Raw genomic sequence first — 23229 nt, forward strand, 5'->3', positions numbered from 1 at the left:
TGGAAAAAAAATTGGAGCTTAAAAGTATATATATATATATATATTTTTCTGAAGATAATATTCATAGTTTACCTGATTTTCAAAGGCATTGGTGACCCAAAATCATAAGGAAATTGATTCTAGACCTAGGCCCCATCAACAGTGCCAGGGCTTCAACAGGAAAGCAGACACCCTGCTCAGGAGCAGCCCAGAATCAGCAGCAGGGTAGTGCTGGCCTACCTGGCTGAGTGGCCTGGAAGCGAAGGAAGCAGGGAGGGACCGGGAAGCAGTCTTCAGTGGATCTGGGGCCAACTTCTCAGCCTCATCTGACTCAAAGGACCCGATGGTCTGTTTTCATTCCTGGACAAGAAGAGGGAAAAGCCTTTTATAAATTGCTTCTTCACCAAAGGTAATATAAGGTTTTGCTCTTGAAAAAAATATCTAACTCTCTAAACAAAAACAAAACTGTTCCAACACTAATGAAATAGATTACTGATAGAAGGCACCGGTGGCCTATGCTAATATACTTAGCTTTTTACTCTGAGTACCTTGGGTTCTTTTACAAAGGATTCTAAATTCTCTATCATTTCGGTGCAATAATATATGTCGATGGATCCAGTTTGCCACATTCTTGAGATTAAGCAAGTTGGAGGCTGCCCTGCAGCTCTGTAGGTTGTGCTCTGCCCCAGAACCAGCAGCCAAGGGTGTGAGGGCTATAACTGATCTTTCACAGAGGATGTTTGTAGTTCACACATAAAGGGTCCATGTATGTTAGCAGAAGACCTGGGGAAGTAGATCTTTGTTTTTTCTGGATACTAACAATTAGGGTTCATACCAATATTGAGATTCAAGCATTCACTGCTAACAAGAAAGTAGCTAGTTCAGTGGTGCTAATAAAGCCAATGTCACTCTTACTTCATTTTAAGCAGACTAAGACTCATCTTATAGCCACTCATCATTCAAATGTGCTCTTGATCCGAAGGCGACCAGGTGAGTGATTCACTGAGACTAAGCCCCATTACTGAACAAGCCCCTCATGGTGCTTCACAACAAGGATTAGCCCATCACTGCATCTCAGATGCAAGGTGAAGATTAAGGAGATATAAGGAGGAACTTGCACATATATTGAAAATTTCCAAGGCAACCTTGAAGGAAACTGATTTCAGGAGATTTATGACATTACTGAATCACAAATCTTTCATTTCTTCCTAGGGAGAAATTAGATCAAGTGAAATTTTCAGTCCCCATGAATCCTTTAGCAAATCTAAGAGTCAGGAGGTGGGAGCGTGGCACAGATGTGTCACTATATGCTTGGGATGATGACTCAGCTTCGCTCCCAAACTGTGCTACGTCTTGCCTCTGGACCCTGAGGCAGAAATGGGATGTTGTGGAGTGCACATGTAATTGGCCTGCAGAGGGGAAATGAAAGCCGTATGTGTAAACCACAGATCAACTAGCCCACGTGTTTAAAGGTTAGGTTGCCACTTGCTTCTCAGGTAATTTGGTTTTTATCTAACATTGTGACCCAAAGCTGCCATTTGAGTTTCATTCTCAAAAATCTCTAGAGTCTATCAATTCAGTGGTGACCACATAATATCAATTTTTACATGGCATAATCAGTAAATCTAAAACTTTCATATTATTTCTTTCCTTATAACAAGCCAACCCAAACTAGGTAGATAAACTCTTGCCGCAAACTCTTTTTTTGTCCATCTCTGTACATCATTTACATCAATCCTGATGATGAAACAAGTTAAGATCAAAAATGGGAAAAATAACCAATTTAAAATCTCCCTTAAAAAAATAACAGAATCTTTGTTTCCACATGGGGAGCCATTTTCATTGTATTTACCTATCCCATACACAAGACATTTAGGCTGCTTCTCATCCTATGGGCTGTGTTTTGAACTTGTTCATATACACCCTGATTTCATTCATTATATCTCTAAAAATGCCATAGTTCCCAAACTGCAGAAAAAAAATAGACTGCTTTGGAGGTAGTGGCAAAAACCAGGCCATTTTTCACTTATTAGAATTCTGGCATTAGTTTTTCTACATCAGTGTTCTTCCACTGGCAGCATTACCTTTGGCAGCAAAGGACAATGGATGGCTGTTCCTTGGCACAAGGCCCTCTCCTAGACCAGTCCAGGAACCATCTGCCTTGGAGGCAGGTGAAAGGGTTCGACTGACACCTCTTGGCACCTCTTCATCCTCTCCAGACCCCTTCAGGCCTAAATGAAAACTAACATCACAGGATTCTGCACAGAAGGTTTTTTTATTAGTGCTCCAATCCATGATCGATTCAAAAATCACAGGAAATGTTATAGATGTAACTGTCAGTGAGAGGTGAAGAGAAAAGGCAAACATTAGAAAAGGTAACAAAACGTTCTAAAAGTTTTCTTTCCCCTGCTCCAAATTCAAAGAAGGACCCCAATCTGAACAGCACTCTTAAAAAATGTTTCTCGTACATTTGTGGTTTGAGAATATCAGAACTGGGTCTCCATTAGCAGAATAAATAGGACTACTTTTCAGTTTGTGCATTTTCTGTACTTTAATCTTCCTTTGAGATTTATTTCTACACCTACTTATAAAGCTACCTTTTAGTATCTTATCCTGGAGGAGGGGAAGATTACATCCAGGTCATTTTGTTAGATTTTGAAGACCCGAATCAGGTACACTCTTTTGTTACTATTTGTCACCAGTTCCAAATAACAACTACATCAAAAATAGCCTCCACCATTTATTGAGCACTGACTCTGCGCTGTGCCAAGAACTTGACTTACGTTATCCCATTTAATCCTCACAGAGAGTCTATTAATATAAGGGGGTATTAACATATGTCATATATTCTGAGATACACAATTTTTACAGTGTTAACACCTCAAATCAGGATATATTTGACCATCCCACTTGGCTATTTTTTCACGTTTTAAAACTTCTATAATAAGAATGAGGCTTACAGTTGATGTAGTCTATATTCTACGAAGTATGGTATTATTATTATTTTACAGATTAAAAAATGGAGTTTCAGTGAGGTGACCTACTAAGTGGCCAAGCTGGAATTAAAATCCATTTCTGTCCAACGCCAACTTTTAAATACAATATACTATCTCCATAAATTCAGGTTTATTTGACTTTGACATTTTCTTCTGAGTTAAAAATTTTGCTAAGCTAATACTCAGTTTTCCTGAGTATTTGGCCTTTATCCTACATGATATGCCCAAAAACAGGCTCAAATGAGCCCCTAATTCATGCGCACATAGCCCAAAAAGATTAAAGGGGTCTCTGTAGCATGATTAACGATAGGTCATCTTCGCACAATGGGGCTCAGTCGTAGCAGCGAGTAGAATCTGAAACCCAGCCTGCCCTTGCTCTCCAGACTCCACGCGTACTGGCCCGGGGTTGCAGCTGCCCTTTCATAGTTTGCAGAAAAGTGTACTATGGGCTCGCAGCAGCCCTGGAAAGATTCTGTGTCCCACAGGGGTTTCAACTATCATTTTCAAGGGTTTAGAATATAGAAGGTTTGTATGTTCAGTCCATATACAGTTCCAACTGAGTGGGTTTACTGATGCTTCAGAAAACATGAGAGAATTCAAAATGTAAACTTAGATGAGATTTAGTAGGAATAAGTGGAATGAAGTACTTATGCTTAAGTACCAAAGCCAGCATGGATAAGGACTAAAGAAAGCCTGATTATGGTCCATAAAGTGAAAAAAATACAATATTCTCAAAAATAAGAAATGCAAAAGCCGAGATATCACCCTTTCATTCTGCCCAGCATTTTCATGCATTTCCTCAAGTAAGTCCCTCAGTAACTCTCTACAGAAGAGAGACGGTTCAGAGAAAAACAGCTAAAATGACCATAAAAAAGTTACAAAGTAGATTTTTGGTTTATTAAGTGATTCACCACAGGCTTGTGTTAAATAACAAGCTCTGACTGAGCATTAGAGTATTTAGTTTCATTTCTAAAAACTGTATCAAAAAGATTCAATGAATTTGTGCTCAATTTGTATTGGTCAGAATGTCTGACGGTAAGCATAAAAGGAAGTGTATTGTCTCATGTAACCAAGAAGTCCAAGAAGTATGGTTGGCTTCAAATTCATCTTTCTCTTCCTTTTCCTTCTCCATCTCCTTCTCCTTCTTCATCTCCTCCTTTTCTATCTCCTTTCACTCCCCCTTCCTTTCCCCTCCCTCTCTTCCTCCCCTCTTCTCCTTCCATCTCTCAATTCTACTTGACTATGTTCTCTAATAGCCTCTCTCCATTTAGTGGCAAGGTGCCCCTGAATGCTCTAAGTTTACATGGTCTGTAGAATTCATAACCCTAGCAAAAGGGATCTTTCCAACAATGTTGGTGAAAGTCCCTGGAGGGAGGAATGATTGGCCTGGCTGAAGTCATATGCCCATCTCTGAAGCAATTCCCACATCCAGGGGAATGAAACACTATGCTTGACTGTACCTAGATCCTGTGCCCACGCCTCAGATGGGGCTTAGTTCACCTATACCATATAAACTCAACAAGATTTTTAAAGAATTAAAAAGAGATATTTTTCTCCAAAGGAAGAAATGCTGGGCAGAAAATAATCATGTTCACTACAGACCTTTCAGAAATTTATCTGTGGCCTGAAACAAGAAATCTACAAAGGAGTAGATATTATTTCTCATGAGAAAAGATAACAGACTAATTTATCCAGGGAAAAAAGAAAGCTGTGAACAGGGAACTTAAAAACTGGTTTTAACTACAGGCGCTTCTGCTATAATGGGACAAATGCAAAATTACACACTAAAAAATAACAGGATTATAGGAAAATTAAGATCAGGAAGGCCTCTTAAAACCCATGTAACTTTATAACCAGAACTCTAACAAACCAATTTCAATTCTAATAAAAATCATGATATAAATAAAAATACATATTAAATTCCTAGCACATAAAGAAGCACTGTATAAAACATCAGATTTTTTTTCTTCCAAATTGAGATTATCATGATAGAAGAGGGCATAACAAAGGATTGAGGCTATGAGTAATGGAGACATAAACAACAAGCCAAATATGGGAAGAGCCGCACAATAAGAAAGATTCTCTTAATTCTCAGGAAGAACACTGGCCACACTGGACCAAGGGAAGGAAGGTGGAAAGAATGGGCCTGTCTACAGTCTTGCGCTTCTCCACATTCTGCTGGGCTCAGCAATGCGAGCTTACTTTGTATTTAACAACTTTTTTCTCGGTGGTGCAAATCTCTAACTTCCTAGGAAAAAATCCTATGAACAAATGAGACTACCATATTACACCGACATTATTTCCAACAATCTTATATGAGCTGATTTCTGTTAAAGAAACATAGTTGTAAGAGAACCAACTGTCTCTTACTTAATTTCATACAGAAGGACCAATACCTTGCAATTCATCTTTAAAGAGACTCGAAAAGGAAAAGAATAATTTTCAATGGTATTGAAAATATTGTAGATCATGTGAAAAAAAGATTTTGCCCAAAAAAGGTAATTAAATGTTTAGAGAGTCTAGGAAACTTTAAAAGCAAAATGGATAGGCATATTTCTGAGATAACTCAGGGCATCTAAAGATAAAAAGAGCAGAGCTGATTTCTTAAGTTCTCTTCTGTAACAATTTGGAACGTTGAAATTCCAAGACATGTAGTTATCTGAGTGACAGCCCATAACCAGTATGACTGATATCTTCGTGGAATTGATTGAATGTATTGCTGTCATCTTGGAGCTCAAAGAAGCAAAAAAAAAAAAATGATCCAAGCAAGCTGGAGGGCTGTAGTGTATATTAACTGACAATAAATAACACTGATAATTGGCATATATAAAAGAAGGAAGCAATGGTTTGGTCAGAACATCAACAAAAGAAGATGGATGGCTGTTTCCCAAGAGTCTCGACAGGGGTGGTCTTAATTCAGTGAATGAACCAGGGTCCAGGATCTGGCCTAGGCGGGGTGGATTCAGAAAGACTAACCCATAACAATCAACTCACATAAACCAGGGAGGCAATTTTTTAATATACCAGGAGGATGTTCTTTTATAGACAGGAACTCTTAAACTGCCTCCCATCTAGGGAACAAAATAGATTATTTATTAGAAGTTTGATAAATAGGCATCCCCAAGCACAAAGGGAATCAAAATAAAGAGAAGTAAAGCATTTCGAGTACTAGATTCTCTCTGTCATGGTAAAACCTCACCAGACATCCATTGACCACAGGAGCAAATATTCCTACAGCACACACCAGCCCCCTTCTGTGCACAATACCCTTTTCTCCAGAAAAGATAAAATACCACTTATGTTAGTCTTCTATTTATAAAACTATAATTATGTCCCACTCCTGCCTCTCAAGGATGAACCCCAAGTCACATTGATAGTGTTTTGGGTCACAGAAACAATTACTTTTAGCTTAGCTCTTTTAATTTTCAGAAATAGAAACCTAGTGAGCTAGCTCAGGTTTAGGATGCATGTGTAGTGATGACAAGAATCTCATCAAGATACAATAATAAGATCTGAGACTCCTTCCAAGCAGGAATAGGAGCCAGAGCCAGCATGGGGATGTGGACATCAGGAACTGGGGTGATTCCAGAGCCTAGCTCTCTCCCTGTGCCTCCCCCAGGGCCTCTTACTGCCTCTGTGCTTGTCTGTTGTTGCAACCTACTGGCCCTGCTGACCACAGACCCTGCTTGCTCATAGTCTGCTCTGACCCCAGCTGTAACCTGAGAGCATCCTTTAACATTCTGTCCTCAAGGTTAATGAGCTAATTATTTGCTTTTTTTCTTAACTCATCGTTACCAGAAAGAGACCTTGGCCCAATTTATCTTTTCTAGGCCTTCAAGACAGCAGCTGCTTAAGAATATGCTCTCTTTGGGTCAGAAACCCACCTCTGGTCCAGACAGCTGTGGCCCAGGCAGAAAAGAGGCCTTGTGTTTCAGAAAGTGGTCACCTAGACAGCAGTGTGGCAGGGGTGGTTTTTCTTTCGTAAAGAGGATGGGTAGGGCAGGCACGATGATTGACGTCTTGTATCCTCTTGGTTTTAACTCATGGAGAACTGTATGAAGATTTTTGCTGATTCGCTCTTAAAAGATGACATCAATTTTTTTATTTTCCGGTTCTCAAGGAATCACCTGGCCGTTGCCCTTTGTTTTACCAATGGTATTAGTAACTAGTCTTTGCATTATAATATGCAGGGTTTTATTATTTTTAATATCATCAAATCCATTGACATTTTCTTTTATGACTTCCTCCATTGCTTTTGTACTTATTATTATAACAATAATAATGATGGGTTGTTCATTGCCTGGTATCCATCTAATGCTTTCCTAAATTTTCTCATAGTTTTTTTATTATTCTATTTTTTACACTCAACTTATTTAGGATTTATTGCAGAATATGGCACAAGCTGAGGCTCTAAGTTGAATCTTTTTCAAAGAACCAATTTTCCCAACATCTATTTCGTTTAATGAAATGCCTTAAAATAAAATTTCTTCCCCTCATAGGAGAGTCATTTCAGATTTTCAGAAGGCAGCTGATGCATTCTAATCTCATCGTAACAGTGATGTACATCCTTGACATGATAGTTTTCATGAAAGTATTTCAAAAATAACTTGCCAGAGATATTATTATCTAGATATCAGAATAATCCTGCAAAAAAGTACCAACTTTTATGTAAACCAGGAATTTCACAAATAGGGAGAGGCAGGCGTATGTCTGTAAGCAGGCTGTCCCTCCAGGCTGAAGGCTCTCTCAGCACTCTCTAAAGGGAAAGAAACCCTCTTTAAATACAGCAGCGTGAGCTGGGTTCACCTTACTCATTTTCCAAGGGAAGATGGTTCATACCATGTTGTTTCACTTCTAGGAAGAAAAAGTGTATTTCTTCACCTTATATTGATTAAAAATGGGAATGAATATTTGTAGCTGAGGTAAAAGTGGGAAGGAAGGACTTTGTCAGTGATGTGGAAGGGAAAGAGCTGAAAATAGCAGAGAGTTTACTGTGTCTACTGTCAACCACCGTGAAAACACTGATGCATCCCTTGCTGAAAACCACTGATAGTTTTCAAATAAAGAACACACAAGGGTTGGAGTATCTCTCCCCAACAGTGGCCATTCTGCTCAGGGTGAAGATGGCTTCGGTTAGGTGTTGACTTCATGTAGTGATATGACCCCATGGACCAGCCTTGCTCTCTAATGCACAGTCTGTACCACAACTTACTTCAGCAAGCCTAAAAATATACTCCTGCAACTTCACAGCAAATGTGCTAGTTAAAACACAAAGCTTCAGAGGAGAGGATAAAACAGCATGTAGAAACATTTGTCCATCCACAGGGACCCTGTATTCTCCTTCCAGCAGGTATGTGTCGGCTGTTGGACAACATTTAAAAGACAGATGCTCCCGAGCACATCCAGGCTGCATCACTAATCAGGCATCTCATGAACAAAAGCCCAGCATAGGCAGTTTGTCTGGGGAAAATAATAACAGCAGGACCCTGGGAAGCTTCCCAAGCAAAGCTGAAAGGGTGGCCAGGGGCAAGGCAACTAGAGGAAAGTTGCAGAGACCACAAAGTCTGATATCAATGTTTGGACAGAGCTGGGGTTGCCTAAAAGAACTGAGAGTAAACAGAGAAGCTCATGGTCATCCATCATGTTCGAAGTACAGACTTGGGGCCAGCAAGTGTCAAAGTGGTCAAGTCCTCACCCTAATGTGATAATAACTAACATTGATGGAGGTACTATTATTATCTTATTATAGATAAAGAAACTGAGGCCTAGGGAAGTTAATAATCACGCCCTATAATACACAGCTAATAAGGAGTAGAGCTACAACTGGAACTCAGTTTCTGTTGGGTTCCAAGGGCAACACTCTTGGATGGCAGGAAAATTCACAGCCCAACTAAGAAGGAGGTATCAGGCCTCTGTTGTATAGGTACCCAGGAAAGTCACTTGTCCCCTCTGTGTTCAAGTTCATGATAAAAAGAAGGAGAAGAAGCCAGTGAAGGAAGCCTTTCCCTCATCCTTACTCCCAGGAAGATAATGGAGGAAGGAGGCAGAGAGCTTGGTGGGAGGTGGAGAAAGGCTAAGTCAGTCAAGGAAGGGCAAACCTGCCTTCCTAGGGTCTCACCTCTGACCTGGAGTTTGGAAAGTTATAGATTTATTGGACAGTTAGTTTTTTGTACCCTTTTAATTGCTCGAATAACTCATGAGTACATTTTGCTACAGAATGTTCAAACACTACATCAATATAAATAACAGAATGTAAGAGGCTCTTTTCATTTCTTCTCCCCCAATACCAACCAGAGAGGAATAACCACTTTCAAAAATATGATGCATGTCCTTCCATCCCCTTCTGTGCATTTATAGATAGATGTCGATGATAAATAGATGATAGATGATGATGATAAGGGGGGAGAGAGAGAGAGAGAGAGAGAGAGAGAGAGAGAGAGAGAGAGAGAGAGAGAATGAGAGAGAGAGAGAGATGATAGATGATACGTAGATAGATACATAGATAGATGATAGACAGGCATCAAATATGTAGAAAAACACTTTGTTTTGTTGCATAAATGAGATCATAATGTACATGTTAATCTACACTTTGCTTTGCTCATTTAACAGGGAATATGGGTCTATTGCTCACCATTTTGAATGGAGCTATTTTTAAGAATGAATAAACCATGATCTATTTAATTACTCCCTTGTAACTGACATTTTCTTTTTTCTCCAATTTTTCTCTATTATAAACAATGCACGCATTTTTGTATATAAATATGAGTGTTTCTTTGAGATAGATACCTAGAAGTAGAACTAGGGAGAACGACAGTGAATGTATATTTTTAATTTTTATGTGTACTCTCCAGTTGTCTTCCCAAAATGTTTCATTAGTTTATATTCCCATCAGTGTATGACAGTTTCCATTCCCCTGCATCCTTGCTTATACATGATATCAGTTATTTAAGTTTTGCCAGTTGAAGAGCACAAAAATGGTATTTTATTATTATCCTAATTTGCATATCCCTGACAGCTGGTAGAATTGAGTGTCTCATATACTTTGCCCACTGGTTGGTTGAATTTCTCTTTTTGATTTGTAGGAGCTCCTTGTGTTATCTGGATATTGGGTCTTTGTCTATGGACTGTGTAGCAAATTTTATCTTCCAATCTGTCACTTGCTTTAATTTTCTCTTAAAATTTTTGGGAGACCCTAGGACAGTTGCTTTCCTCTAATTTTTAAAAATTACCTTAGGTAAGACTGGTTTGTCTGCTCTTCTTTTTTTGAAATTGTTAATTGAGTGTTATCGAGCCTTCCTCACCATAGCACTGTCCCAAGGAAGATATCCAAGGTAACCTTGGTCACACTGCATAGATCTCACTAAAACCTATATGGGTCAAAACTGGACATGGTAATTACAGATCAATTGTCTTGTAGCCATTAACCACTACCTGAATAAATGACTTCTGCATTCAGATGGTTAAACCTTTTACCAGACCACAAGTCTAATGATTTTATTGCTGAAAATGTAAGCTTTGTAAGAGGTAAAGACTGATTTTATTAATTGAATCTTTATTGAAGACATCTTTACTGATGCCAGAATATTTTTAAAATTTAATTGTGTTTTGGAAAACAACTTATTAGCACATATTGAGATGATGTTGAAGTCTAGAAAACCCCCTAATCAATAACTGGAAAGTTGCAGTACCTAGCAATTCATTAGCAAATACTAGGGTTCTTTTGGGTGCTCCCTTTTGTCGGAAGACAAAAGCAAGTAATTAAGGAATGACTACAGAAATGGGTAATGTACCAAGTAAACTTAATAGACAAGGAACATCAAAGACATAAAGTTTATTAAATGTCTGCACCAATAACCTAAAGCAAAACCAGGTTGATGTTTGAGGGTTATGAAACGATGTATTCCTGCAGAAGTAAATACCACACTACGGTCTTGTAAGAATGAAAACATATGTCATGGAGAGGTGTCATGAAGAGTTGGCTTCTCCTCACCCCCAGTGAGATGACTAGAACAAAACCTTTGTTGACTCTCCGAACAGAGGTAACATTACATGCAAAAAAGGGTCTAACACCTGGGAGGTCAGACATCCTATCCACAGACTGGAATTGCTGAATTGGGGAAGCCTTTGGCCAAACAGCCACTAACCAGGGTGTGATGGTGACTCCATAGGCAGTCTCAATATGACAATAGTGGCAATAACTTTCTGCTGCTATTACTGGAGGAAGAGGATGGCTTGAAGAGGAAGGAGTTCATTCAGAGTCAGCATTAATTCAAATAGCTGCCAGAGCCACAAAGCTGTTCAAATGCTAAAGGAAAATCGAAGGATGCTGAATCCAAGAGAAATCCATTGACTAGAAGGGTTTAATGGTGAGGAAAACAGCAGATTGGCAGTAGTCTGCCAGTAGGAAGTTGGCAACCTTTAAATTAGAATTTAATAAATAGTAAAGACTGCATTATAAAGATTAATATCCCCAAGCCACAGCTCCAGTTGATCTCTCTCTTCCTCACTCCCACTCAAAAACCTCTGAGGCCTACACAATGCCAAACAAAAATATTCATGTCCCTTAGCCTAACATTCAAAATTCTTTCTCCATGTCAATATAATTATATTAACATTCACATACTTATATGGGGGATTCGGTTGCTTGTCTTAAAACAGAGAGAGAAAAACAATTATATTGTGTACATTCCTCTGTATCCTGCTTTTCACTGCATCCAGAATTTCATAAATATACATATATGTATATATATATATATATATATATATATATATATATATATATATATATATATATAGTTCAAAAGCAAATGGGTGTCTATATTTCATTTTTTAAAGGCTACATAATATTCTAGAGCATAGCCTTATTATAGTATTTACTATCATTTTCCAGTTGACAGGTATTTGCTTTATTTCCACCTTTCTGCCATAAAAACATGCTGCAGTAAACGCCCACATATTTATATCTTTATATACTGATGCTTTTACTTCAATGGGAATTTTTCCTAAAAGGACCAGATAGTAAATATTTTAAGCTTTGTGGGTTTCATATGGTCTTTGTTGCATATTCTTCTTTTTTTTACAACCCTATAAAAATGTAAAAACCATTCTTAGCTCACAGTCCAAAGCCGTACAAAAACAGACCGCAGGACAGAATGGCCCGCCAGCCCCAGTTTGCCAATCCTTGGAATAGAGTCCTAAGAGTAGGATTTCTTCCTAAGTATGTTATAATTTTTGCTGCTTTTGTGAATGGAATATTTTTCCATTTCCTGAGATAGGAAAAAAATATTTTTTAAAAAATATTTTTCTTGTACTCAGTTATCTTACTAAATTCTTTTTTAATTTTAGTGGTCTTTTTCTTGCTCTTGGTTCTTGAGTTTTCTAGAAATAGGATTATATTCATCACAAAAGAAAAGTATTTTTTCAATATTTACACTTAGTTTTTTATTTTCTTGTCTTATTACATTCATTAGAGCCTCTGAGTCACTATTAACTAACAACAGTAACAGCCTCTCCTTCCTTGTTCCTGAGTTTAATGAGAATGGCTTAAAATTACAAAATTTAGAATGACAAAAAACATCATATGAACATGATAAGTATTGTATTATCACCCAAGTCCAGGCCATTAGAATCCTGTTTGAATTTGATGTGAGGCAGATCTACATTGTTCTACAGGCAGGAGGGGTAATGGAGAGAGATTCAGTGTGTGAGAACTGGCCTGGTCGGTAACATATAAGATCACATAGGCACAAATGTCTGAGTTTTGGTAAGGAATTAAGTACAATACAAATAGAATCAACTAATGAGCTGGATGAAGAAGAGCGATTGGGTCTGCCTATGTAATGAGAAAAGGAATTAAGCAAATACTATGAATGCAACTTTGAAGCCCTAACTGTACAACTGGCCAGTGAGATGAACATACTGTTGTTTAAAAAAAAAATGTGAGTTTTGGACAAAGTGGAATAATCATACTCCATCCTGTCTCTCCTACTGAAGACAAATATAAACTGTGGACAGACCACATGGAACAGCTATCTCAGAACTCCAAAAAATAAATGGTAGCAGGAAGCTTAGGAAAAGAGACTAGAATTGCAAGACCAAAATCTTCCGATGGCAGTGACAGCAGCAACAGCCCTACAGAAGTCTAAAACTCTGATAGAGGAGATTCTTTCATTCCAGCCGAAGGGGCCATGGTACCAAAAGCATGGGAAGACTTTCCATTGCTTTTTCCTCTCTGTTCTCTCACTACTTGGTCTCAGATACAGACATGGTTATGGAAATGGTATGGCAGGATTGAGGGGTCCAGAAGTAGGGTCTCGGGAAGTCATAATGTGTCAGGTAGAGCATAGAAAAGAAGGAAATCAAGACAATTATTCCATAAAGTTGTTTACATAAACTCCTGTGCTGACTTTCAAGCTGAGCTAAAGCACACACCAAAGGTTCTGACAACCCTGCTATAAGGTAAACCAACACCTAGGTCCCATACTGGCCACTGGCTGACACACAAGTGGGACAAATTTGCATGGCACTGCAAATCCTTTGAAAACAGAGCTGACATTGGAACCACAGCCCAAAGAAGGCTTATTGGAATTTGTGAACTGAGCCTAATAAGATTGATTGTCTGCTAAAACAAACAAACAAGTGAAAATCGGTAGTCTTCTTAGGATTTAAACAAGATCCTGAAAATGTTCAGGATGTGATCCAAAATTACTCAGTATAAGAAGAATCAAGAAAATGTCAACTCACAAGGGAAAAGATAATCAATAGATACCAGCCCCACCATGACACAGTATTAGAATTATCAGACATACACAAATTGACTCTTAAAACTATACTTCAAGAATTAAGGAAAACTCTCTTGAAACAAAATAAAAGGTAGAAAGGCTCGGTAAAAATATCAAAAATATAAAAAAGAACCAAATGGAAAATTAAAATTGAAAAATAAAATAGCAAATGGACCCAGGAGAAGAATGGAGTTGACAAAAGGAAGAGTTAATGAACTTAAAGAGAGAATAGAAATGATCTAATCTGAACAACAAAGAGGAAAAAATATTTTTTAATGAACATATCAATTGATTGGATATGAGAGTGGAATCTGAGAGGCTCTAGTTATACTTAGTAGATGGCGGGTACTGCAAAAGTGATGTGTTGTGGATTGTGTGGAATTTGAAGAAGCAGAGCAGGCAGTGTAGGGGGTTAAATTAAGAGAAAGAAGGAAAATGGGCCAGCATTTTGAAGAGAAGGATGAATCAAAAAAAATAATTTGTGATAGAGAGATTTTTACATGTCTAGCTCAAGTTTTCCCAAATCACGTCAGCCTGAGATGAAATGGTACTCACATTTGGCTCTCACTCTTATCTCTTATTCTGGGATCTTCAGGCCTCTGAGTATCCCCTTCATTAATTTTAAGAATCCACAAAGAGTACTTTACACTTTCACTTAACCAAGGTTTCTTAGCTCATACCGTGGCCGCTCTTCTCCAATTCTCCTGCTCTAGCTTCCTTCGTGCCATCTGCTACCCAAGCAAAGTGAAGATGCCTTATCTTCATCCTCTGATGTTAGCCTCCACAAGGCCAGTGCCAGTGTTTGCACCAGTGGTGTCTACATCGCTTCTTGAGGCTGCTGTCTCCTACTTCTGGTACAGCCTCTTGGTACTGTGAAAGGACAGGTTCTAGATGCCACTGCCACCACTGTCGATGTCCTAGAACCTAAACATTTTAATGGCACCAAAATTATTTGACATTTACATCAATGAAAGACACAAAAAAGAAATGCTTGCCAAAATTGCAGATTCATACCACAATCTTAATTTTGTAAATATTTATTACATGTAAAACTTCAGACACTGGGACAGCTGCTGGGGATAAAAAAAATGAATTGCAAATAAAATGCTTTGGAAGACTATCCAAATGAAGAGAACTGAACTGTAGGTTAAAACAAACAAGATTAAATGTAGTAAGAATAAATATAAAGTCCTTCTCTTAGTATTAAAAAATCAACAGCCTAAAAGTTATCTAGATTGGAAAGGAAAAAGTAAAATTATCTCTATTCATAGATGAAATGATCTTATATATAGAAAATTCTAAGGAATTCAATTTAAAAAAAACTATTAGAACTAATAGAGTTCAGCATGATCGCAGGGTATAAGATTATATACAAAAAATCAATTGCATTTCTTTGCAATAAACAATCTGAAATGAAATTAAGAAAACCACTTATTGTGGTTATCATATTGCAATACATACAAATATTGATCATTATGTTATTGTATACCTGAAACTAATAAAATGTTATATGTCAATTATACTTCAGGTTTTTTTAAAAAGACAATCGATTTAAATACACATTTCTCCAAAGTTATATATAAATGATCAATATGTAGATGAAAAGATACTCAACCTCATTCTTCAGGGAAAAGCAAATTAAAACCGCAATAAGATACTACTTCACACCCTCTACAATGGCTATATCAAAGATTCAAGCGTTGGAGAGGATGTAGAGGAATTGGAACTCTCATACTCTGCTGGTATGAATTTAAAATAGTGCAGTCACTTTGGAAAATAGTCTTACAGTTTCTCTAAAAGTTAAACATAGAGTTACCATATGACCCAGTAATTATATTCAAGGTATATACCCAAAGGAATTGAAAAGATATATTCACACAAAAACCTGTACATGAATGTTCATAGCAGCATTCTTCACAATTACTAAAATGTGGAAGTAACCCAAATGTCCACCAATTGATGAATGTATAAATAAGATGTGGTATATCCATATAATGGAATATTATTCAGCCTCAAAAAGGAATGAAGCACTGATACATGTTACAACATGGATGATCCTGGAAAACATTATGCTTAGTGAGAGATGCTAGTCACAAAAGACCACATATGATTATATTATACAACATGTCCCAAAGAGGCAAATCTGTAGAGACAGAGTGTATTAGTGATTACCTATAGCTAGGGAGTGTGAGTGGGGGAGTAGCTATCAATGGGCATGGGATTTCCTTTGGGGGGAGGGGTATAAAAATATTCTAAAGTTATATTGTGGTTATGGGTAACAACACTGTGAATATACTAATCACCATTGCTATGTGTAATGTAAATGGGTGAATTTTATAATATATGAATCAAATCTCAAAGCTGTTTTTTGAAAATGAACAGAGCCACAGGCACCTGTGGAACAACAAAAAAAGTTTAACATTTGTTTCATCAGAGTCCCAGAAGGACAAAAGAGTGTGATACAGTAAAAATATCTGAATAAATAAAGGATAAAAACTTACTAAATTGATGAAAGACAGCAGATTATTCCAAGAAATTCACATCTAGACATATCATAATAAAACTGCTAAAACTTAAGACAAAGAAAAAAATTTTTAAAGTCACCAGGGTAACAATTATTCAAATGATTGTGGATATCACATCAGAAACCATGGAGGCCACAAAGAAGTAGAACAATATTTTTTAAGTGCTCAAAGTAAAAAACTATCAACTCAGAATTCCATATCAAGCAAAAATATCCTTCATGAATGAAGAAGAACTAAAGACATTCTCAGAGGAAGGCAAATTAGGAGACTTTTTGGTCAGCTGCCAGAGACATGCTCTAAAAGAAATGCTAAGGAAAATTCTTCAGATAACTGGTAAATGCTATCAGAAGGAAACTTAGATCATCAAAAATAAAGGATCTCAACCAAAATGGTATATATCTGAATAAATTAATGGTCTATTATTCTCTTACATTATTTTTTAAATTGATGATTATCGAAAGTAAAAATTATAACATTGTCTGATGAGATTTCCGATGTATATACATGTAATATATATGACAACTACAACATAAGATAAGAAGATTGAGACCTATGTGGTGGTAAGTTTCCTAGTGGTAAAATAGTAACTCTAAGTACACTTTGAAAATTTAAGTATATTTTATAATCCCTAAAGGAACCACTTAAAAACTACAAAGAAATATAATCAAAAATTTAATCAGTAAATTGAAATTCTAAAGACACTCAAGTAATTTAAAAGAAAGCAAGAAAAAGAAAAAAGATAGTCCAAAAAAAAAAGAGAGAAAACAAATAAGAAAATGATAGACCTAAATCTAAACATATTAATAATTATGTTAAATACAAACAGTCTAAATATATCAATTAAAAGCCATAGATTGGGGGAGAGGGTGGGGGATGGCATAGATGATAGAGGCTCTGTTCATCCCTCTGATAACCAAATCAAAGTTGTGACAGAAACAAGGAGCAAACAGCAAGGAAAAATCACCTGGGATCTAGATGAACAAGCCATACAACTAGGGAGAAATCTAAGAAATCATCCTGCAATGGCAGAAGGTAGGACGGGGCAAGGATGCAAGGCTGCCTGGCCTAAGCAGCTGAGTGGGACTGAGGCTGTGGCAGCATCAGCTGCAGACGCCTCTTAAAGGCTCTGTGGCCGCAAGCAGAATTCTGCAGTAAAGGACCTGCTCACTCTGAGAACCAGTGCCCGTTTGGCTACACAAGGACACTGAGTTGTTGGAGTGAGGGCCTTGGCAAGGCTCTCTCCCCCAGGAAGAAATGCCAGTGGTATCCATTGTACACCTATTGAGCCCTCCCCGTCCCAGTGCCCAGTCTCAGCACTGCCATAGCACAGACATCATCAAACTGAATAACAGAGGTCGCTCCTCCCAGAAGATTCTCTGAAACTCTGCCTCCTCCAACTTGCAGCCCCACCCAAGCCACATCCAGGTGTATACTCGGCGAGTCAAACTCACACTGGTGGCAGCTGGCCTCAGTTTCTGGTGTGGCCTTTTGAGGTGACTGTAAGCACAGCATCTGTGGATTGCTGGCTGAATCTTAACAGGTGGCCCCAGAGGAGCACAGGATGGGGCTAAATTTGGCCTGCAGCTAAACTCCTCTCAGGACTGTGCCACTGGACACCTACTTCACAAAGCCATGCTAATAAGACCGGGAAACTTAGAAGCTTTGCCTAGTACATAGAAACAGACACTGAAAGGCAGCCAAATGGGAAGACAAAAAAGCAGAAACCATATAATAGAACAGAACAGAGATCCAGGAATAATGGAGTCAAGCAATCTAACAGATGCAGAGTTCAAAACACTGGTTATAAAGATACTCAATGAACTTTTGGGAAGTGTAGATGAATTCAGTGAGAACTTCAACAAAGAGATAAAAACATAAAAGTGGAAATGGAAATTATAAAAGAGAACCAGTCAGAAATGAAGAACACATTATCTGAGATGACAAGTATATTAAATGGAATAAACAAAGTGAATGAAGAAGACGATCAAATGACCTATTATAGAGAATGGGAAAGCCAAAGACACTCAATCAGAATGGCAAGAAAAAAGAAGCCAGGACTATAATAATAATTTAAGGAGCCTATGGGACACTATTAAAGGTAAAAATATCTGTGCCATCGGGGTACCCAAAGGAAAGCAAGATGTCGAACAGTTATTTGAAGAAATAAAAATGGAAAACTTATCTAACCTGGTTAAGGAAATAGACATAAAACCTCAGGATGCTGAGAGAGTCTCAAAAACCAGGAACCCAAAGAGGCCCACACCAAGACACCTCATAATTAAAATGCCAAAGGTTAAATGCAAAGAGAGAATCTTAAAAGCGGCAAGAGAAAAGCAGTTTGTTACCTACAAAGGAGCACCCATAAGACTGGCAGCTGATTTCTCAGAAGAAATTATTCAGGACAGAAGGCCTTAGCAAAAAATATTCGACAGGATGAAGACCCAGGATCTACAACCAAGAATACTTTATCAAGCAAAGCTATCATTTAGAGTTGAAGGGTAGATAAAGAGCTTCCCAGACAAAAATAAGCTAAAGGAATTTATCATCACCAAGCCAGTATTACAGGAAATGTTGGAGGGACTTCTTTAAGAAGAAAACACATGCATCAAAAACAGGAATAAAGAATGGTAATAACTACATTCCTATCAACAATTACCTAAAATGGAAAAGAATTAAGTGCTCCAACCAAAAGATGGAGTGGCTGAATGGATAAGAAAACAAGATCTCTACATATGTTGCCTACAAGAGACTCACTTCAGATTAGAAGACACACACAGACTAAAAGGAAGGAGATGGAAAAAGATATTGCCTTGATGGACCGAGAGGGTATTGCACTGAAATACCCTCTCCGAGAGGGTATTGGGTCAGATAGAGAAAGACAAATACTGCATGATTTCACATACATGTGGAATCTAAAGAATAAAATCAACAACAACAACAACAAAAGCAGAAATAAACTTATAGATATAGACAATATTTTGAGGGATACTAGATGAGAGGGGGTTAGGGAGGAAAGAGGGCAATGGGATTGATAGGTGCAGGTGGATGGCTGCAGAGTAGACATGGGAATGTAGAGTATAGCATGGGGAAGATAGTTAATAATGTTAGAATGAATATGTAGGGGAGAAGAGGGGTGCTAGATTTGGTGAGGTGATCACTTTGTGAGTTGTGTGGATCTCTGATCAATATGCTGTACAGCTGAGGCTGTTGTATGCCAACTATAATTGAAAAAAAAACTCATGAATTATACAGTGTAAATACAAGCAACTAGTTGTCTATTATATTTCAATAAAGACAGGGGGAAAAAAGAGAACATAGGGAGAGAAGCAAGTTAAAAAAACAAAAAAAGCCACAGATTGGCAGAATGAATTAAAAGACCAAACCACATGCTGTCTACAAAAACTTTACTTTAGATATAATGATCTAGATAAAGTGCAAGGATGAAAGAGTATATACCATACAAATACTAATCAAAGGGAATCAGACAAAGTAGACTACAGAGCAAGGAAATAACTAAGGATAAAAAGGAAGACGACATGATGATAACAAAGGCGATTCACCAAGAAGTCTTAGAAATCTTAAATGTGTATGTAGTTAATAACAGAAATCCAAAATATGTGAAGCAAAAACTGATACAACTGAAAAGAGAATTACACAAATTCATAATTATCGTTAGAGACGTCAGTTCCCTCTAAGTAATCAATAGAAGAGTACCTATAAAATTAACAAGGATAAAGTAAACAGCACAATCGACCACCAAAATCTAATCGACCTTTATAGAATACTCTACCCCAAAACTGCAGAATATACATTATTTTCAGGTGCACATGAAGCATTCACCAAAATAGACTATATTCCTGATTATAAAATAAACACTAACAAATTTAAAAGAATTGAAATAATCCAACATATGATTTCTAACAATAATGGAATTAAACTAGCACTCAATAAGAGAAAGAAAATGGAAAATTTCAAAACACGTTTCCAAATAACCTATGAGTCAAAAAGAATGTCTCAAGAAAAATTAGAATATTTTCAACTGAAGAAGATAAAAATGAAACACATCAAAATTTGTGGGCTGCAATTGAAGTAGTACTTATATGGAAATTTATAGTATTAAACACTTATACTGAGGGAAAAAGAGATTTAAAATTAACAACCTTAGCTTTCACCTTAAGAGACTAGAAAAAAAATGGAAAAATAATTTCAAAACAAGCAAAAAAAGGAAATAATAAAGATAAGAACAAAGAAAACAATGAAATTGAAAAAGAGAAAAGCAATAAAGAAAATAAGTGAAACCAAAACTGGTTCTTTGAAAAGATCATTAACATTGATAAACATGTAGCCAGATTGACAAAGAAATAAAGAAAATATGCAAATAACAATAATAGACTGAAAGAGGGATATCATTACAGACATTGAAAGGATACGGAATTATTGCAAACAAGCTATAAATTTAAAAATTTAGATCAAATGAACAAATGTTTTGAAAGGCACACACTACCAAAACTCACTCAAAGAAAAATAGATAACGTAAATACTTTTGTATCTATTGAAGAAATTAAATTAATAGCTAAGGGTCTTCCAAAAAAGAAATTTGTAGGCCCAAATAGTTGCACTGTAGAATTCTACCAAACATTTAAAAAATAACACCAGTTACACACAATTTCTCTTTCAAAAAATAGAAGAGAGAACACTCCCAACACATTTCATGAAGCCAGTGTTTATCCTGATCCCAAACCAAATAGACATCATAAGAAAACTGTAGACTAATATATCTCATAAACATACATTCTAAAATACTAGTATATTAAATCCAGCAATATGTAAAAAGAAGAATACACCACAATTAAGTGAGGCTTATCTCAGGAAAACAATTCTAGCTCAGTATTCAATCAATATAATTCACTATATTACCAGACTAAGGAAGAAAAAACACATGATCATATCATTTGATACAGAAAGGTATGTGACAAAATTTAACCTTCATTCACAATGAAACCTCTCTCAAACTAGAAATGTAGGGAAACATTTTTAACCTAATGAAGGGCATCTATTAAAAAGTCAGAGCTAACATCATACTTAATGGTGAATGACTTAATGCTTTTTCTCTAAGATCGGTAACAAGACAAAGTTGTCAACTCTCACCACTCCTGTTTAACACAATATTTAAAGTTCTAACTAGTGCAATTAAGCAAGAAGATATATAAGAAGTATAGAGTTTGAAAGGAAAAAATAAAACTGTCTCTAGTTATACATGACATATTTGTCTACTTAGATAATTCCAAGAATCTACAAAAGAACTCCTAGAAGCAATCAAAGAGTATAGCAAGGTTGCAAGATACAGGGCTCACGCACAAAAATTAATCATACATCTATATACTAGTAATGAACACTTGACAGCCAAAACTAAATATTTATTATTTTATACTCTAAAATGTATAATATAGTTATAGAGCATATATATGTATACATACATATATATAAAGTATTAATATGTAATTTATAGTAATTAAAAAAGATAGAAACACCAATGTATAAAACAAGTAAAACCTGTGGAAGGCTTCCATGCTGAAAACTACCAAACTCTATTGAAAGAAGTCAAAAAAGATATAAAGAAATGCTGACATACTATGTTCAATTATATAGATATAGGAAATATGTTATGATCTTTAGATTTAATAGATTTCTGATCAAAATCCCAGCATAATTTTCATTGCTATAGAGAAAGTGATTCTAAAATGTATTTGGAAAGGCAATGGAATTAGAATAATGAGAACAATTTTATAGAAGAATAACATTGGAGACTCACACTACCCAATTTTAAGATTTACTATGAGCTGCTGGACAGTGTAGATATTGGCAAAAAAGATAGACATGTAAGTCAATGGAACAGGTTAGAGAGTACAAAAGATGGGGTGGTGGGTAGCTAAAGTGTCTGTGATCAAAAACTTCACCAAAGAGGATGTACAGTAGCAAATGAGTATCTGCAAAGATATTTAACAGCATTAGCCATTAGAGAAATGTAAATTAAAACAATGATGAGCTATCACCGCATCCCAATTAAAGTAGCTTCAAATTTAAAAAAATACCAAGTGCTGGCAAGGATGTGGGGCACCTAGAATTTATATATTGCTAGCGAGAATGAAAAATGGTGCAGATACTTAGAAAACAACTTTGCAGTTTCTGAGAAAGTTAAACATAGATATATCATATAACCCAGCTATTTAGCCTAGAGAAATAAAAACATGTTCTCACAAAAACTTGTACACAAATGTTTATAGCAGTTCTCATAATCACCAAAAATGAAAAAAAAAAAAAGTCCTTCAATGAGTGAATGGATAGACTGTAATACATACAATAGACTACTGCTCAAAAACAAAAAGAACAAGCTGCTGATGCATACAACAAAACCTCAGAGGCATTGTAGTGAGTGGAAAAAGCCAGTCTCATGAAACCATACTCAACCTGATACCATTTATATTATATTCTGAAAAAGACAAAAACTGCAGTGTTGGTGAGCAGGGGTGGAGGAGTGTGTGACTCCAACAGCACAAGATGAGGGAGTTTGTAATAGAACCTTTGGGTATCCTGATTGTGATGATGGTTACACAAATCTACACTCTGTTAAATCTCATAGAATTCCCCATGTATGTGCATGCACACACATGCACAACCAAGTCAATTATACTGAATGTTAATTTAATAAGTAAAAATGATATTAAAAAATAAAACTATGAGTCCACCAAAGAAAGAAGACAGGAAGGAATATTAAACAACATACTTCATCTATAATTTTTGAATGAATCTCATATAGAAGACAGAATTTTGTTTTAATTTCTCTAGAGAGGGTACCTTAGACAATTGTGTGTGTGTTAAGCTTACAGACTTGGTGAATTATTTCAGACTCAACACAGTAGGAGCCTTTACCACAGTTTTTCCTTAGTT

The 23229-nt window shown here is 36.7% G+C and overlaps 1 protein-coding gene and 1 long non-coding RNA gene across 15 annotated transcripts in view; one reads left to right on the forward strand and one right to left on the reverse strand.

Annotated features, from left to right (window-relative positions):
* The window catches only part of KIF6 (kinesin family member 6), a 369244-nt gene that overhangs the window by 284308 nt on the left and 61707 nt on the right, over window positions 1–23229 (forward strand). Inside the window, exon 16 of one of the 12 annotated variants that reach the window (XM_039856358.1) lies at window positions 5071–8952. The exons of the other annotated variants lie outside the window; for them this stretch is intronic. Coding sequence (XP_039712292.1) covers window positions 5071–5219 — 149 coding nt within the window. The 3' untranslated portion in view covers window positions 5220–8952. Of the gene's footprint in view, window positions 1–5070; window positions 8953–23229 lie in introns of those variants that run through there. 12 annotated transcript variants of the gene reach the window in all.
* LOC120597708 (uncharacterized) overlaps window positions 1–23229 on the reverse strand; it is a 61776-nt gene that overhangs the window by 35192 nt on the left and 3355 nt on the right. For all 3 annotated transcript variants that reach the window (XR_005651444.1, XR_005651443.1, XR_005651445.1), the window contains exon 2: window positions 220–339. This is a non-coding gene — a long non-coding RNA (uncharacterized LOC120597708). The remainder of the gene's footprint in view (window positions 1–219; window positions 340–23229) is intronic.

The sequence above is a fragment of the Pteropus medius genome, unplaced genomic scaffold, assembly GCF_902729225.1.
Source record: "Pteropus medius unplaced genomic scaffold, Ma_sr-lr_union100, whole genome shotgun sequence".
Lineage (NCBI taxonomy): Eukaryota > Metazoa > Chordata > Mammalia > Chiroptera > Pteropodidae > Pteropus > Pteropus medius.